Here is a 16,293-nt window from a genome sequence, read left to right as displayed (position 1 = left end):
AGGTGAGGTCCTGGGAATAGAACCTTCAGATCTCATTCCACATGTTTTTCCCACTCTGCCCACAGTCCTCTCAAACCACAGGGTTTGTGAGCCTAAGCCACAGAGTTTGATGACAGACACTTGTGGTGCATTGCCTAATGACTCGTGGGAGGTGACTCTGAGTCCCGGCCTGCTTTCTTGTGCATATCCATGGGTTCCACATCCTCAGTGTGACCCACCTCTGCAGGCTGTAGTGATCGGGTGAAGGAGAGAATACCCAGAGGAAAGGGGCTCTGGCCTGCACACTCACACCACTGCCTTACAATGCACACTCACACCACTGCCTCACACTGCACACTTACACCACTGCCTCACACTGCACACTCACACACACCACTGCCTCACACTGCACATTCACACACACCACTGCCTGACACTGCGCACTTACACCACTGCCTCACACTGCACACTCACACACTCACACCACTGCCTCACACTGCACACTCACACACACCACTGCCTCACACTGTGCTCACACCACTGCATCACACTGCACACTCACACATACCACTGCCTCACACTACACACTTATACCACTGCCTCACACTACACACTTATACCACTACCTCACACTGCACACTTACACACTCACACCACTGCCTCACACTGCACTCACACACTCACATCACTGCCTCACACTGCACACTCACACACTCACACTACTGCCTCACACTGCACACTCACACACTCACACTACTGCCTCACACTGCACTCACACACTCACACTACTGCCTCACACTGCACACTCACACCACTCACCACTGCCTCACACTGCACACTCACACACTCACACCACTGCCTCACACTGCACACTCACACACTCACATCACTGCCTTACACTGCACACTCACACTCACACCACTGCCTCACACTGCACACTCACACCACTGCCTCACACTGCACACTCATACACTCACACCACTGCCTCGCACTGCACACTCACATGCTCACACCACTCACACCGCACACACACACACACACACCACTGCCTGTCTCACACCACTGCGAGGGACCAAAGTCACCCTGGCGGAGCTAACGTCTTAAACAGAAGAGAAATCTTTACATGACAATGAAAAATCAGAGTACCAGGAGCTGGTCTGTGGTGGTCCCAGTTTCCGGCAGACGCTGGCTCAGTGCCCGGCATGCAGTAAGAAATTCTTCTGACGGTTTATATCTAAAGAAAACAAATACACATACACATATTTATATAATCATTCTTCATGTTGATAAACAAGACTTTCACTCTTTTCCTCTTTCTCAGCAGCTCAAACATCCAAACCAGGCAACTGCCCTAGGACGGGGCAACCTTCAGAAATCTGAGTGACCACGGTATGTGCCAACGTGAGCAGGCTTCTGAAGGCTTCTGACGATGAGCCAGTGTGCTGCCCACTTCATCCTGCTTTTGTCAGGGGCTGGGATCGATAACCAGCATTTGGGTGGGGGATTTGTGGAGGGGGTGGTGGACAGGCCCAGCTGCAAGTCCTGGCCCACTGGGAAGGGGAGGGCTGTGTTTCTGACTTTGGACCAATCATTTTCTGCCTGGGTGACTGGAAAAAAAAAATCAAACAACCCAATCCATACCAGAAAATTCTTCAGGTCATTCTTCCATGAAGGACACCATAAGTACTCATAAACTCAGTACCATGAGACTCATTGAAGCTGAGGTGTCCACGGTAACAAGCACTCTCTCTGTTAGTCTGAAGGCAGGCTCAGCACCAAGAGGTCTCAGGAGGGGCTTAAGGGCACTGGACACAAAGAAACCCACTCACTTGGCCTGTCCTTATCTTGCCACCATGTTGGAGCAGCCCTGAACTGGGTGACAGTCATCTCCCATCCACGTTCACCACCCCTTCAGCAGCCAGGCTGGAGATGCTGATAGTGATGATAATGGTAATAACATCTTGTTTCTACCATTTACTGAGAGTCTTCTTTGTGGGAGGCACTGTGCTAGGCATTTACTTGCTTTTTCTCATGTAGTTCTCAGATCAAACCTATCAGGTTGCTATTATGCACATTTGACAGATGAGGAAACTGAGGGACCCACGGCTCAAGGACTTTGCCTAAAGTAACACCGTGGCAGAGGCGGGACTTGAGTCCAGGTATGGCTGACTCCAAAGACAGTGCTCTTCTCATCCTGCTGCATAACTTCCCATCACTTTACTTTTATTATTATTATTGTTATTTTGAGGCAGAGTCTCACTCTGTGAGTGAGGCTGGAGTGCTGTGGTGCGGTCTTGGCTCACCGCAACCTCTGCCTCTGGGGTTCAAGTGATTCTCCTGCCTCAGTTTCCCAAGTAACTGGTGATTACAGGCGCACACCACCACGCCTGAGCTAATTTTTGCGTTTTTAGTAGAAACAGGGATTCACCATATTGGCCAGGCTGGTCTCGAATTCCTGACCTTGTGATCTGCCTGCCTCGGCCTCCCAAAGTCCTGGGATTACAGGTGTGAGCCACCGCGCCTGGCTACTTTTATTATTTTTTCTTAAAAAAATGTATTTTAACTAAAATAGACACAGAGTCTTGCTCTGCTGCCCAGGCTGGTCTCAAGCTCCTAGACTCAAGGGATCCTCCCCCTCAGCCTCCCAAAGTGCTGGGATTACAGGTGTGAGCCATGGTGCCTGGCCGCTCCCATCACTTTAAAAGGCTGTGTTATGCCAGCATGGTCAATGTGACAGGCTGAAAAGCTTGTGGGTAACAATCAGAAGGACGGGGGCTGGGATCCCTGCTCTGCTAGCTGTGTCCCTGCACTTCCCTAAGCCTCCGTTTCCACATCTGTAGAGTGGGGAGGTCACAATAACTTCTACCTTGCAGGACAGTTGAAAGGAGTATATAGGATAATACTTGTAAAGTCCTTCACAGTTTCAGTGCCAGGTAAATGTTGACTTTGTACATAGACCTCTGGCTGTGACAGTACCTTCCACGAAGGCAGGAGCCACACCTGCTTTGTTTAACCAGAGCACAGTGTGGGCATGAAAAAGAGACTTAAATAACATGGGTGAAGGGATGGGTACATGAATGAACAAATGATTGCATGCACGGGTGGATATATGCCCTTGCCCTTTTTCAAAGGAACAAGTGCCCCTGTTTGTGTCCATTTGCTCACCTCTCAGCCTTGGAGTGGGAGACCTCTTCCCCAGGCCCACTTTCCTGGGTGGCATAGCGGGAACCCTCGGGGATGCCCTGCCCAGCCTCGCAGGTGAGGTGGGCATCTTTGACATCCCTGTGGTCTGGGCCATCACACTTCTTCTCAGCCTCACTGTCAGACAACTCCTCTGGGGAGCTGTCCTCACCACTGGTCTCCTCACTTGAGGTGGTCTCATACCTGGGGAAGGAGACAGAGGTCACACTGGTCCTGTCTTTCCTGCCCAGTGCCTGTGCCAACACCAATGAGAGCTGGGTGGGCCTGGGGAACACTCTGAAGCTTGCTAATCTCCTGCCCCACTCTCTACACCTGCAGGCAGGGTGACAGGCTCCCAGGAATCTCAGTGTCAGAAAGACATGCAGTAAAGGGCCCTGGGAAGGCTATTTGGAGAGACTCAATTAACTGTGCTCACTGCAGCAAACCTACAAGCAGCCTGCCCCCTCACTGGCTGATGCATTCGGGTGATCCAGACAGGCCACCCAAGGTTCTCATGAAAGCATTTGCTTGTGGAATCTTAATGTTAGGTCCAGAGAGGGGTCCAACTCCAGGCCCCACCTCCTACCTGGGTTCACCAAGTTGCCTGACAAGTCTTCACATCTCTGGGTGAGAGTGAGACCTCCCTTTAGCCTGCGCCAGCCCAGCTTGCACCTGGCAAGGCATGAACTCCTCTGTGCCTACTTCCAGCACTCTGTGGGATACCCCAACACAGCATCTACTTGTCTTGGCTGCAGCCTGTTTGAACTATTGCTTAAAGCAGCAAAAGGGAGAGCATGGGCCACGTGACTTGCAGTCCTCTTTCCTGGTAGTGACCCTTGTGTTCAATTACAAGTGACTCTTCTGAGTTGGCAGACCAGAGATCATGGAGGAATGTCCTGGAATATGTATTGACTCTGCTACTGATGCTCAACAGGAGATCCCTGATGGAGAATGCTGGTGGTAAATGATTTCAGGCTCTTGGGCCACTGGACACAGCTACAGGGACTGGAGGCCATGGCCTCCACTGAACCCCCTAAGGACCCTTCTCTGAACGGTGGCCTCTACATAAAGCCCCTATGCCCAATGGATTTGCAAACCCTGTCTGCTTCCTGGTGTGCACACATTCTGCCTCACTTAAATCCCAGATATTTCTTCCTCTATTATGTATGGAATAACCTTTCCCATTTGTGATTAAGAGAGTGGAGAGCATATTACATTTACCAAGCAATGCTCATCTTAGAATAGCTTCCATAAAAACTTTGCTTGGAAGTTCACTTATTCATTCAGCAGGAATTTACTGAGCACCTACTATGGCCCAGGCACAGTTCTAAATCCTATACCAAAGTCCCTGCCCCAGTGGAGCTTATATTCTAGTATGGAGAGGCAGAAAATGAACATGTAAACAAATATTATATTCAGATGGTGATTAAAAACAATGAATAAAATAAAGAAGAGCTACGGGATAGAAGGATGGGAGGAGTGGCTACTTTAATTAGATCAGAAGTTCCTAACCTTAGTGGTTACATTAGAATCATTTGAAGGTGTTTAGAATTCCCAGTATGTGGACTGCACCCAGACTAATTAAAGGACCCAGACACTGGGATGTTTTAAAAGCTCCCCGGTGTTTCCAGCCTGCAACCAAGGCTCAGAATCGCTGCACTAGAGTAACAAACACTGAGGACTATCCAGGAGAGGAGGCCTTTAACAGGAAAACAGCAAGTGCCAGGGCCCTGAGATGGGCCCGAGCTCAGCCTGTTGGAGGGAGGGAAGAGACATCAGCGGCAGGGCCTAAGGCTGGGCAGAGTCATGATTGGCTCTTCCAGGTTTGGGTGCAGAGCAGGGACCGCTGAGGGCATTTAAGCTGCGGAGACACATGACCTACGCTAGGCTTTGAGACGAGGCTGATTCTCCTTTTCTGTACATGAACTGTGAAAGCACAAAATCCTGGGTCAGATGTTAGTGAAAGTGGGAACAGCAACTCTCCTGTGACACCCACTTCGTCATTTCTTTTCTTTTTTCTTTTTTTTTTGAGACAGAGTCTTGTTCTGTCATCCAGGAGGGAATGCAGTGGTGTGATCTTGGCTCACTGCAACCTCTACCTCCCAAGGTTCAGGTGATTCTCCTGCTTCAGCCTCCCGAGTAGTTGCGACTACAGGTGGGCACCCCTATGCCTGGCTAATTTTTTTTTTTTTGAGACAGAGTCTTGCACTGTCTCCCGAGCTGGAGTGCAGTGGCGCAATCTCGGCTCACTGCAACCCCGTCTCCCAGGTTCAAGTGATTCTCCTGCCTCAGCCTCCTGAGTAGCTGGGATTATAGGTGCCTGCCACCATGCCCGGCTCATTTTTTGTATTTTTTTAGTAGAGATGAAGTTTCACTATGCCGGCCAGGCTGGTCTCGAACTCCTGACCTCATAATCCGTCCGTCTCAGCCTCCCAAATTTCTGGGATTACAAGCGTGAGCCACCACACCCGGCCAATTTTTGTATTTTTAGTAGAGATGGGGTTTCACCATGTTGGCCAGGCTGATCTTGAACTCCTGGCCTCAGGTGATCCATCTACCTTGGCCTCCCAAAGTGCTGAGATTACCAGCATTAGCCACCGTGACCAGGCCCGGTTCATCATTTCTGACATTTCCCCTGTGGGCATCTAATGTCTTCCTTTCTGGTGTGACTCAAATTAGCAGGGATTCCAGCCTCTCTGGGTAGCTGTCACGGTTTGGGCTTCCACAGCATCCTGTGCCTCCTCACCTAACAGAATTTATCTCAGCACATCAGCATTTCATCTTTACTTCTTCTCTTATCTGTGAGCTAAAGGCAGGGACCATTATTTATTTGACTTTTTAACCTCCGCCGCCGAGCTCACTGTTGGCATTTAATACATGTTTGTTGAATGACTGACTTAGAAAATACTCTAAATCAAATATTCAATTCTCTAGAATATATAAGGTTTTTCTCATGTTCTGAGTCAATAGTCTGGTTGTTTTTCTTCATCCCCAAACCCTTGGGTTTGGCTTGCAGGAAGTTAAAGGAAGAAAAAAATTAAATGGATGAAATTTGAAGTTCCACAAATTAAGAGTTTGTACCAGTTTCAGTTTCATGGTTCAGGTTAAATGCCTTCCTCTAAGGGCCTGTATTCCCTCAAAACTCCCAGAAGCCACCTGGAGTCTTGGCCCTGGGGAAGACCAAAGCCGGGACATATTGAAAACAGAGGTTCCAACAGACCACCGCAGCTGGCGAGAAGCCAAACGCATGCAAACCCGAGACGGAGTTTTAAAGGGCCATTGAAATTAATTCCCTTGAAGAGGAATGAAAACCAGATGCCTCCCCCTAGGAAACGAGAGCGAAGGACAATAGCAGAAGAGGTAGCGAGAAAAGTGCTCTGAGCTTCACAGGCGATGCTTACCCACCGTTAACCCCAACAAACTGAAGGTTCTTTTTGGTCCCATTACCTCCTGCACGGAAGCCATAGTCTTTCTTTTTCATTATGGATTTAATGCTGGTCGACGGGGAGATCTCTAGGCAGACACAACATCACAGGTTAGAGTGATCTTGGGGATGGCTGGGAATGTAGCAAAACCAGGATATTGTTTTTGAGGGGACACGGGCTGCAGGTGTGTGGAGAGGTAAGGAGGGACAGGGAACCAGATCATGTAAACTGATGTTTTGGGGACCTCCTGGGGGAGCCTTGCTTTCTGCTCAATGCCGGGAGAACTGTCTCTGTTAATAATACCCCTCTAGGTGTGGTTGAAGAACCATGTGGGGTAGGTGCCATTGCTGTCCCTGTCTTACAGCTGGGAGATCTGAGGCCCAGACTTGCTCAGTGAATGGCAGTGCAGGAGTAGAACTGAGGCCTCAGAACTCGTGGTCCAGCCCCCACTTCTGCTCAAGGGCACCTCAGTGGTCCTTCCTGGCTCGCAAGTGTATGTTGACGCTAGGGTTGTGGGGGTGGTGATGACACCGGGCTCACAGCATACACACGAGCAAGGACACAGATCTTGCATGTGCACAACAGGATAGGAGGCGGTTCCCAAAGGGCAAGACTAGAACTGGTGCTGAAACACTGAGAAAGCAGCCGAACTGTGATTTGTGGCAGGAAGCGGTCTCGCATGCCTGGCAAAGCAAAATGTGGTTCCACTTTACCCAGCAGTGAAGAGGGTTTGATCTGTTGCAAGAGGAAGTGCTGCTCAGCCAAAGGGCCCATTTCCATATGTGAGCAGCACTCCGCCGCCTGCCCCTGTACACACACACAGGCACGTACACGTACACACATGTATACACACACACACACACACACACACACACACACGCTGAGAAAATATTCAGTGAACTATACCAGATAGCAATATAATGTTCCTCCAAAACCAGGCTAGAAAAAACCTCTACTGTGTAAGAACCAGAGAGAAACACAGAATGCAAAAGAAACAATGAAGGGAGGCCGAGGTTTGGAGCCCACTCAGCAGGGCCAGTCTTGACCCCACGCACTGCCTTTGTACAGTGCACCATGAAAACAGCCCCTCTGGGTGAATGCAGTGCTGCAGCGCAAGGCTTGGCAAATGGAGTGTGGGCTGGATTTCAACTCCCATTTGCCCTCCCTAGCTGGCATCTTTGTGCCTCTTGCTATCCATATAGCTGTAGGCAGTGGCCCTGCAGTCATACCCAACCTTAGAGCAAAGGTAAGAGTAGAGGTCCTGAGCCTCCACTGCCACACACATCAGTTTTTATTCCACTGGGTTCCCGGAGGCGCTAAACTTTTTTTTTTTTTTTTTTTTTTTTTTGAGATGGAATCTTGCCCTGTTGCCCAGGCTGGAGTGCAGTGATGCAATCTTGGCTCACTGCAGCCTCCACCTCCAGGGTTCAAGTGATTCTCCTGCCTCAGCCTCCCAAGTAGCTGGGATTACAGGCGCCCACCACCACAGCCAGCTAATTTTTGTATTTTTAGTAGAGATGGGGTTTCACTATGTTAACCAGGCTGGCCTTGAACTCCTGACCTCAGGTGATCTGCCCACCTCAGCTTCCCAAAGTGCTGGGATTACAGGTGTGAGCCACTGTGCCCGGCTGCTAAAATCTTTTTTAAAATACATTCATGTCATTGAAAACCTTGTTCCCTCTGCCTTATTATGTGAAACAGAAATGGTTCCCTGTCTCAGGCCCCTGTGTTGGCTGTATTTACCCATCGGCGGGGAGGAGGCAGAGGCCGGGGGCTCCTTGGGTGGGGGAGCCTGGGCCAAGTAGGCTGACAGCAGCAGGTTGAGGGAACTCAACAGCTGGCTCTGGATGCTGCTGAGCTTGGAGGCCGGCTGCTTGATGGCACTGGCCAGCTCAGGGTACCCGTGCTCCAGGCAGTTCCACTGCTCCTGTAGGAGCTCCTGGATCTTCTTCACGTACTGCCCAATAGTGGCATCCGTTGGCGAGCTCGGTGGCCTTCCCGAGTGCTCCTTCCCTGGGAGCTCAGAACTGGCCTCTTCCCTCCCTGCTGGGGGAGTCTTTCTGTCGCTGCCCCACGGAGAGCCCCCTGCTCCCCCCGCTTCTCCCTGAGGGCCTCCTTCCTGCTCAGAGTCTGCTTCCTCAATCCTGAGTTCAGTGGAGAGGAAGCTATGTACAGAAGGGGTGAGGACCTGCTCGGGTCCCTGTGGCAGTGACAGTGGGGGTGGAAGCCCATGTCCTGCTGGGCTCTGGTCCCCTTGTTTGTGACCGCCTGGCCCCCATAGGAGGCCATTCTCCTCTCCTCGGTGCCCCCAGCTTTCAGACTCCATGCTGCCTAGAAGGTTGACCTCAATGCTCTTGTCACACGACTCCCTGGTCAAGAGTCCATGAACAGGGTCAGTGTTCACCATGGCGTCCGCCTGGCCCGGAGCATCTTTGACGTTCTCTTGGGGAAGCTGTCCTTCCAGCTGGGCTATGGTGCACTCCAGCTCTCGAATTCTTTGCTCCCTAGCCCTGATTTCCTCTTCCTGCTGCTGGAGGGCAGCTCTGACCTGTGCCAGTTCCTCAGTTCTCCCAGACAACTCTCCCTCCAGGGCCGAGACCTGCTGTTTCAGGATGGAGACGCTGCCCGGATCCACTCTGGCAAGGCCCAGGCTTTCCTCCGTTACCCTGATGCCAATGCTTCTCACGTCCACCTCCACAGGCGGCGGAGGTGGAATCTCGCTGATGTTGAGCTCGATCTCTTCCAGGAGGAGCTCATTCTCAGGGATGGGTGATGGCAGAGGCGGAGGACTTGGTGTGGGGGAGCCAGGGGTGAACACCCGCTCTGCGTCTCTGGATTTGTGTTCATCTTCCTCATCCTCTAGTACTACAAGTGCATTCTGGAATGAGGAAGAAGGGCCTGGGAGAGGGAGGTGATTTGGAGCCTTCACCATGCCCTCCGCTCCCTTCTGGACCAGCTCTGGAATCCGAGTTGGTGCTTGTGGGCTGGAGCTCTGGAAACCTGCCAATCCTTCTGTGGGGCCAAAGGTGCCATTGCAGACACTGCCTTCACCCTGAAGGGGTGGGAGGGGAGGAGGGGCGGGGACCCCCAGGCTAAGGCCTGGCTCCTCAGAAGCCCTGCTGTGCAGCAGCGTGGCGGGCATGCTGGAGGCTCTCAACAGCTGGGGCCGTCCACTCCCAGGGGTGAGATCGGCGTCCTCTGGTTCAGCAGCCTCCAACTGCCTGGTGGCCTCTGCCAACAGGGCCCGCCTGTGGTAGCTCACCTCACTCGTACTGGGTGAGGCCTGGGGGGCATTACCAAGCGGCAGTGACTGGGTTTGTTCCTGTGTCCCACACGATGCCTTCATTGGCACCACTGGGGACCAGTTGTGGGGGGGCGGGGCCGCAGAAGGGCGAGCCCCGCTGTCAGGAAGGCTGAAGTTTCGGGGCAAAGTGCTAAACTTGGCCTGCTTGGCCCTTCTGTGGATAGGAATTCTTTTGATGGTGTTTCCCTTCTCGATGTCATCCACATACTTGAGGAAGTCCAGGTCTAAATGAAAACCATACGGGGTCTCCACAGAGTAAGGGTGGCTCTTCGGAGGCTCTTTCTCTTCGTCCCCCTGAGAGGACTGGTCTTTGGCTGGGAGACATAAGACAAGTTAAAAAAAAAAGAAAAAAGCACAAAGTTAATTAAGAATTACAGGGCGATGAGGCCTAATATCTCTGATTTTAACTTAACATTACCACAAAACTTCTCCTAAATGTTCTGGCTTCTAAATTATGCTGAGATGCTCAGTCTTTTCAGCTGTATTGGGAAATCATCTTATTAAATCAATGTGTACTTAGCCAATGTCTGCAAGGAAACAGGGAGAGGGAATGGTTTCCAATTTGCAGTATGTCATCTCGGTTACTACTGGGGAATCTGTCTGCAGACCGGCAAAGCAAAATGGTCTCATACTGCTTTTCTGGGTTTGAATCGTCTAATTGCTGAACCGGAGTGGCCAGGCATTTGCCAGATCGGGGTACTAACTGGCAATTATGGATATGGAAGGTTTTAAAGGATGAGATACACAAGTGGATGAGCAGTAAAAAAGAAATCTGCAAAAAAAAACTAACTTGCATGACTCAAATTGGTAGTAGTAAATCCCGCTGAAGCCGGAAGTATCAGTGAGTTATGCCTTTTACATTATTTAAGCTTGTGCAGATGCCTGCACCTCAGGTATACACAGATCAGAGAGAACTGGGGCAAGTAATCAGACCTGGCCTACGCTCTTTGCATCTGAAAACTTGCCTAGTGCTTAGCAAACATGAAATCCACTTTCAAAAACCCGTGCCAAGTAAGAAAATACCTCTTTTGGCCAGGAACTCAATGAAAAAAGAGAGAAACAAACAAAAATACTGTATTTTTTCACAGACTGGATAAAAGGTGGTAAGGTAAAAGGGCTAACTGATGTCAAAAGGGACATTGGTATTCATCCTCCAAGAAGAATGGAACTTGACTTTTCAGGAAAACCCATACCCTGGGAGGCCATCATGATGAGAAAGTTCTCCATCACACCAAGGTTCCAGCTCTGGCAGTGTCTACCTGTTGACTCCAACAGAGGACACTGGGAACAAGTCAGTCCTTTGACTATTTGCATCCATAGGGGCTTGTTGCCAAGTAACCTCTTCTTCAGGTTAGTCTTTGTTTCTTCGATGATCCTCATGTGACACCCTAATGACCTCTGTGACATTCTGCTAAACAGGCTCTGAAATATTGAGCTGAGGGGAGAACACGAATGAAGAGAACAGAGGTTCTGAATGCAGATTCTGGATCTGGTTTAGATCTCTGCTGTGTGATCTTGGGGAAATTACTTAGCCTTCCTGTGTCTCATCATATGTAAAGTGGGAATCATAATAAGTAAAATAAGATTATTGTGAGAACTAGTTAATTCATAATAAAGTGCTTGGCACAATGCCTCACACATGATAAATATTCAGTTTATCTTTGCGGAAGCCCAAAATATAGACAACGGAAGCCCCACAATGGAAACTGACTTATATGACTCACTGCTGGGTCTCCACAAACATGTTGTAACTGGCTGATTGCTTGGTTTTAAGGGTAGTAGGCCCTGGGTTCAAAATGACAAAATAGCTGTGATTCAATTCACTTACCTCAATCATCCATTTATTGAGCACCTATGTGCTAAGCTAGATCCCAAGGACACCAAAATGAGTCAGGTTTAGACTCTGCCTTCACAGGATTTGTGGTGAAGCAGGAGAGACACGAACAAATACAACGCAGGGAGGTAAGGATAGTAACAGATGCATGCGCTTGGTACAGGCTTCTTCCCTGACTTATTTTGCTAATTCCTCCAGAATTATTTTCTTGGACTTGGAAAACAATTTTTCCTAGGTAGGAGAGGGATGACTTCACACAAAAGTGACACACAACTGGGTGATAAATGAACAAACAGGGACTTGACAGGCAAACAAGAGAGTGAAAAACATTGTGCCAATTTATCTTCAAGATGACCACCACCAATTCCTACCCAGTTTGGACAAGCAAGCTAATGTTATATTTAAAGCTGGAGTCTGGAGTCTACATTTCCAGGCCTTTGAATCTGGGCTGGCCTGGGACTGCTTTAAGCAAAAGAATATGGCAGATGCTCAGAGATCCTGAAGGCTAGGTCATAAGATGCCCCATAGCTTTCTCCTGGGTCTCTTAGAATGCACACTCATTGGGAAGCCAGCTGCCATGTAAGAAGTCCACCTTCTCTGAGACTGCCATGCTGTGAGGAAGCCCAAACACCCCGAGAGGTCAAGCGGAGAGAGGGAAGGAAATGCCTAACCAGCCCCAAGCAGTTCTAGTCATCCTAGCCTGGATGCCACGCACGAGTAAAAAGTCCTCAGCCATCATCTGACTTCAGCTACAGGAGGGACCCCGAGTGAGAATCGCTGAACTGAGCCTGGGTTAATAATAAATTATTGTGTTAAGCCATCAAGTTTTGGGATGGTTTGTTACGCAGCAATAGACAGCCAAGACAGACATTCTAGCTCTCCACAGAGAATGTGCAAAGGGATAGACGGTGAAATTACAAAGTATTTCAAAGCTCTATAATTGCAGCTGATATGGCCAGTACTTAAAACATGATAGAGAGAGATAAGATTGGAAAGGAAAGTAACAGCTAGATCATAGAACAGCTGGTATGCACGCTAACAAGCTTTGACTTTACTCTCTCGGTCATGGGAGTCACGGAAGGGTTTTAAACAAGGGAGTGACTTGGTTGAATGTGATTTCAAAAAAAGCATCTTGCCGAGGATTCAGAAAAAGGCAAACCAGAGGCCCCAAGATCAGCTGGGAGGCAGCTGACATGGTCAAGGTGGGAGGAGCTCAAGGTAATGGAGGGAAAGGGACAGGTTAGGCAAAGTGGCAAATGATGGCATTTCCTGGTGCACATTTTCAGATGGCTTTTTCCTAAGCTGGCTCACTCAGTGGGAAGCCAGCTACCATGTAAGAAGTCCGCCTTCTAGGATGGCTGGAACTACTTGGGGCTGGCTAGGCATTTCCTTCCCTCCCTCTACTTGACCCCTCTATGGGGCTATTTGGGCTTCCTCATAGCATGGCAGTCTGCAATGACAGATTGGGGCTGAGCTCTCCCTACTTGCCTGCCTTATCTCTCTTTCTTCTGCCTGATGCCACATGCTTGCCACGTGGCCCTCTGTGCTTAGGGAAGTGCAGTTATCTCCAAAGAATGAAATGACACCAACTAGACACAAAAAGGCTGAACCATGAACATGAACACCATTGAGTCCAGCACCCATCAAAGCCAAGTAAAGCCACAGGCCTGCAGGCAGTTATGTCACAACTGCAGGGAAGAAGAGAACAAGCATTCATGCTGACCCACAGGATGCTCTCTGTCGGTTTCCAGAGCTTCTCTGGCAGATACCTGGACTTCCGGCAGAAAAGGAATAAATGTTCCTCTGGTACCCAAACGACTCCAAATAAGCTCCCATTCAAGCACACAATTTTTTTTTTTTTTTTTTTTTTTTTTTTTGTTTTTTTTTTTTTTTTTTTTTTTTTGGGACGGCGTTTCACTCTTGTTACCCAGACTGGAGTGCAATGGCGCGATCTCGGCTCACCGCAACCTCCGCCTCCTGGGTTCAGGCAATTCTCCTGCCTCAGCCTCCTGAGTAGCTGGGATTACAGGCATGCACCACCATGCCCAGCTAATTTTTTGTATTTTAGTAGAGACAGGGTTTCACCATGTTGACCAGGATGGTCTCGATCTCTTGACTTCGTGATCCACCCGCCTCGGCCTCCCAAAGTGCTGGGATTACAGGCTTGAGCCACCGCGCCCGGCCAACCACACAATTTTTTTAACCAACTTGCTCCCCCGACCCTTCCATCTCCCTCCAGAGAAACACACTGGCAGTTTCATTAAATGAGAGCAATATCTTGTATTGCTCTCTGTTAGTTTTCTAAGTTGTGCTTGGCTATACTCTCAGATCTACTGGTCCACTCAACAGCCCCCTGGGTTATAAGGACAGGCCAAACAGAGAAGAGATATTTATCTAAAGTTAAGTAGAGAGCAGATTTATGACCTAGAAGGCAAAGAGCTCTCCTAAAGGAGAGGCTGCATTATTTATCTGCTTATTGCCTCAATTCACTAGAAATGCACCGATTTGTCCAATGGCCCCTGGGCGCAGGTCCAGAGCACAAATACAATCATAGCATCAAATAAGAAACAGCAGATTCAAAGGCAGAATTTTCCGCAAGGGAGAGGAGGGCAAGTGAGGCTGAGCAGCCACCAACGATGACAGGTTTAATAGCAGGTTTAATAGGTGCTTTCCCAAGCTAGTGCGTGCACATGTGCGCGCGCGCGCACACACACACACGGTGATCCATCATGCTGCCCTGCCTGCCACCTGCCACTCTGCATTCCTTCTCCTTCTCCCAGCACAAGAGGAATGCTGGGCTTTGATGAGGGAGTTGGAACTGATTTGCTGAGAGACCACGCTCACATGCAGCTCTGCTCCTATTCAACCTACCTGGTGACAGGTGTGAGGGAGCTCAGAATTCCAGGCATTGGGCCAGGGTGAGAATCAGTTGGGAGGACCTGTCTCTGTTTAAAATGAAATTCAGATCAAATAAACCAACGCATGGCCAAACCGGCTGCATTTGAATCCTGGCTATCACCTCCTACTTGGGTGATTCTGGGTGAATTGTTTCATTTCCCTCTGCCTCACCTTCTCCATTTGTAAAGTGGAGATAATAACACCTAACTTACAGAGTTGTCATTATCAGCACGAATGCACTGGAGAACACGGCCCCGAGCAGGCACTCAATGAAGGACCCCAGTGGCAAGTGTGGGCTGGTCCCGAGTGCGGCAGGGGAGGATTCACCGAGCACGTGCTGTCTCCTGTGTTAGAACTACAGCTCAAGAGGGAACGAGAGTCCAGGAAAATAATTCTGGAGAAAGTGTGAAAATGAGTCTGGGAAGAAGAAAAAAGAAAGACAGAGGAGGCTCGGGACTACCTGCAATTCCCTACAGAGTCTTGCTTAAAAGCACGCCAGATCACTAGACGCTTGTATAGGCCCTACAAACACCGTTCCAGAGTTATACACAGACAGGAGAAAGGGGGTCTTCAAGGGGATAAAGTAATGAGGGAGAATCATGGTAATTATCTGAAGAGACAAGCGAAGTAAAGCAGATGCGTGAACCAACAAGAGCCATTTAAAGTGAGAAAGAGAGGTTCAAAAGCCTATATTCAGTCTCTGAAGTAAAGGGAAAAACAGAAACTGGAGAGAAAGTGGCTGAAAATAAAGCCAGAGAGAAGGCAAGTGAAATGAAACTCTTCCAAAGGCCAAGACAGGGAGGGATGCCTTCCCCTCTGGGAAAGTTGTCCCTATTCTGGAAGATCCATGTGGCTGAAAGGAAGGAGCCTTTCTTGAGCTCATATTGGCGATCACGTGGACAGCAGTCCTCCCCAGGGAGCTGAGCAGGGACTGAGAGGCAGCTGGGGTGACAGGCCCCCAGGGCAATGAGGGGTTAAACCAGTATTCTGTGGGACCACTGCCAGGGATGCACCGAAAAGGCAGCTTTCTGGGGAGACAGGCAACTATTGAAATATATGGGAACTGCATTTGGAAGAAAAGAAGAGGCAGGGCGAGAGCTGACGTCAGGTCCCTAAGTCCTTGTGCTGGTGAAGCGCCATGTGATTCAAGGGGAATTAGAGGCGCTCTGCTTCCTGATATTTGCTGATCTAGAAAAAACATTTCATGGCCAGGCACGGTGGCTCACACCTGTAATTCCAGCACTTTGGGAGGCCGAGGTGGGTGGATCACAAGGTCAGGGGTTCGAGACCAGACTGACCAATATGGTGAAACCCCATCCCTACTAAAAATACAAAAATTAACCGGGTATGGTGGTGGGCACCTGTAGTCCCAGCTACTCAGGAGGCTGAGGCAGGAGAATTGCTTGAATCTGGGAGGCGGAGGTTGCAGTGAGCCAAGATTGCGCTACTGCACTCCAGCCTGGGCGACAACAGAGTGAGACTCCATCTCAAAACAAAAAAAGAAAAAAACATTTCATTAGAAGTCAGGAGATCGGGGTCTAGACTGTGGCCTTCAGCAAGTTTCCTGGGATAGGAAGGGGGAACATTCAGACATTCATTGTGCTTGGTAGTTGCTACTCAACAACTTCCCATGCATTATGTCATTTAGTTCTTTCTTTTTTTTTTTTTTTTTT

General features: G+C 49.5%; 1 protein-coding gene across 3 annotated transcripts in view; it reads right to left on the bottom strand.

The window, feature by feature from the left end:
• Positions 1-16,293, bottom strand: part of KANK4 (KN motif and ankyrin repeat domains 4) — a 90,772-nt gene that overhangs the window by 29,890 nt on the left and 44,589 nt on the right. For all 3 annotated transcript variants that reach the window (XM_017541592.1, XM_037743131.1, XM_037743130.1), the window contains exons 3-6: positions 8,328-10,202; positions 6,561-6,672; positions 3,145-3,363; positions 1,126-1,213 (exon numbers count right to left, since the gene is read on the bottom strand). In XM_017541592.1, coding sequence (XP_017397081.1) covers positions 1,126-1,213; positions 3,145-3,363; positions 6,561-6,672; positions 8,328-10,202 — 2,294 coding nt within the window. The remainder of the gene's footprint in view (positions 1-1,125; positions 1,214-3,144; positions 3,364-6,560; positions 6,673-8,327; positions 10,203-16,293) is intronic.

The sequence above is a fragment of the Cebus imitator genome, unplaced genomic scaffold, assembly GCF_001604975.1.
Source record: "Cebus imitator isolate Cc_AM_T3 unplaced genomic scaffold, Cebus_imitator-1.0 Scaffold135, whole genome shotgun sequence".
Lineage (NCBI taxonomy): Eukaryota > Metazoa > Chordata > Mammalia > Primates > Cebidae > Cebus > Cebus imitator.
This window is presented reverse-complemented; position numbering and strand designations above follow the sequence as displayed.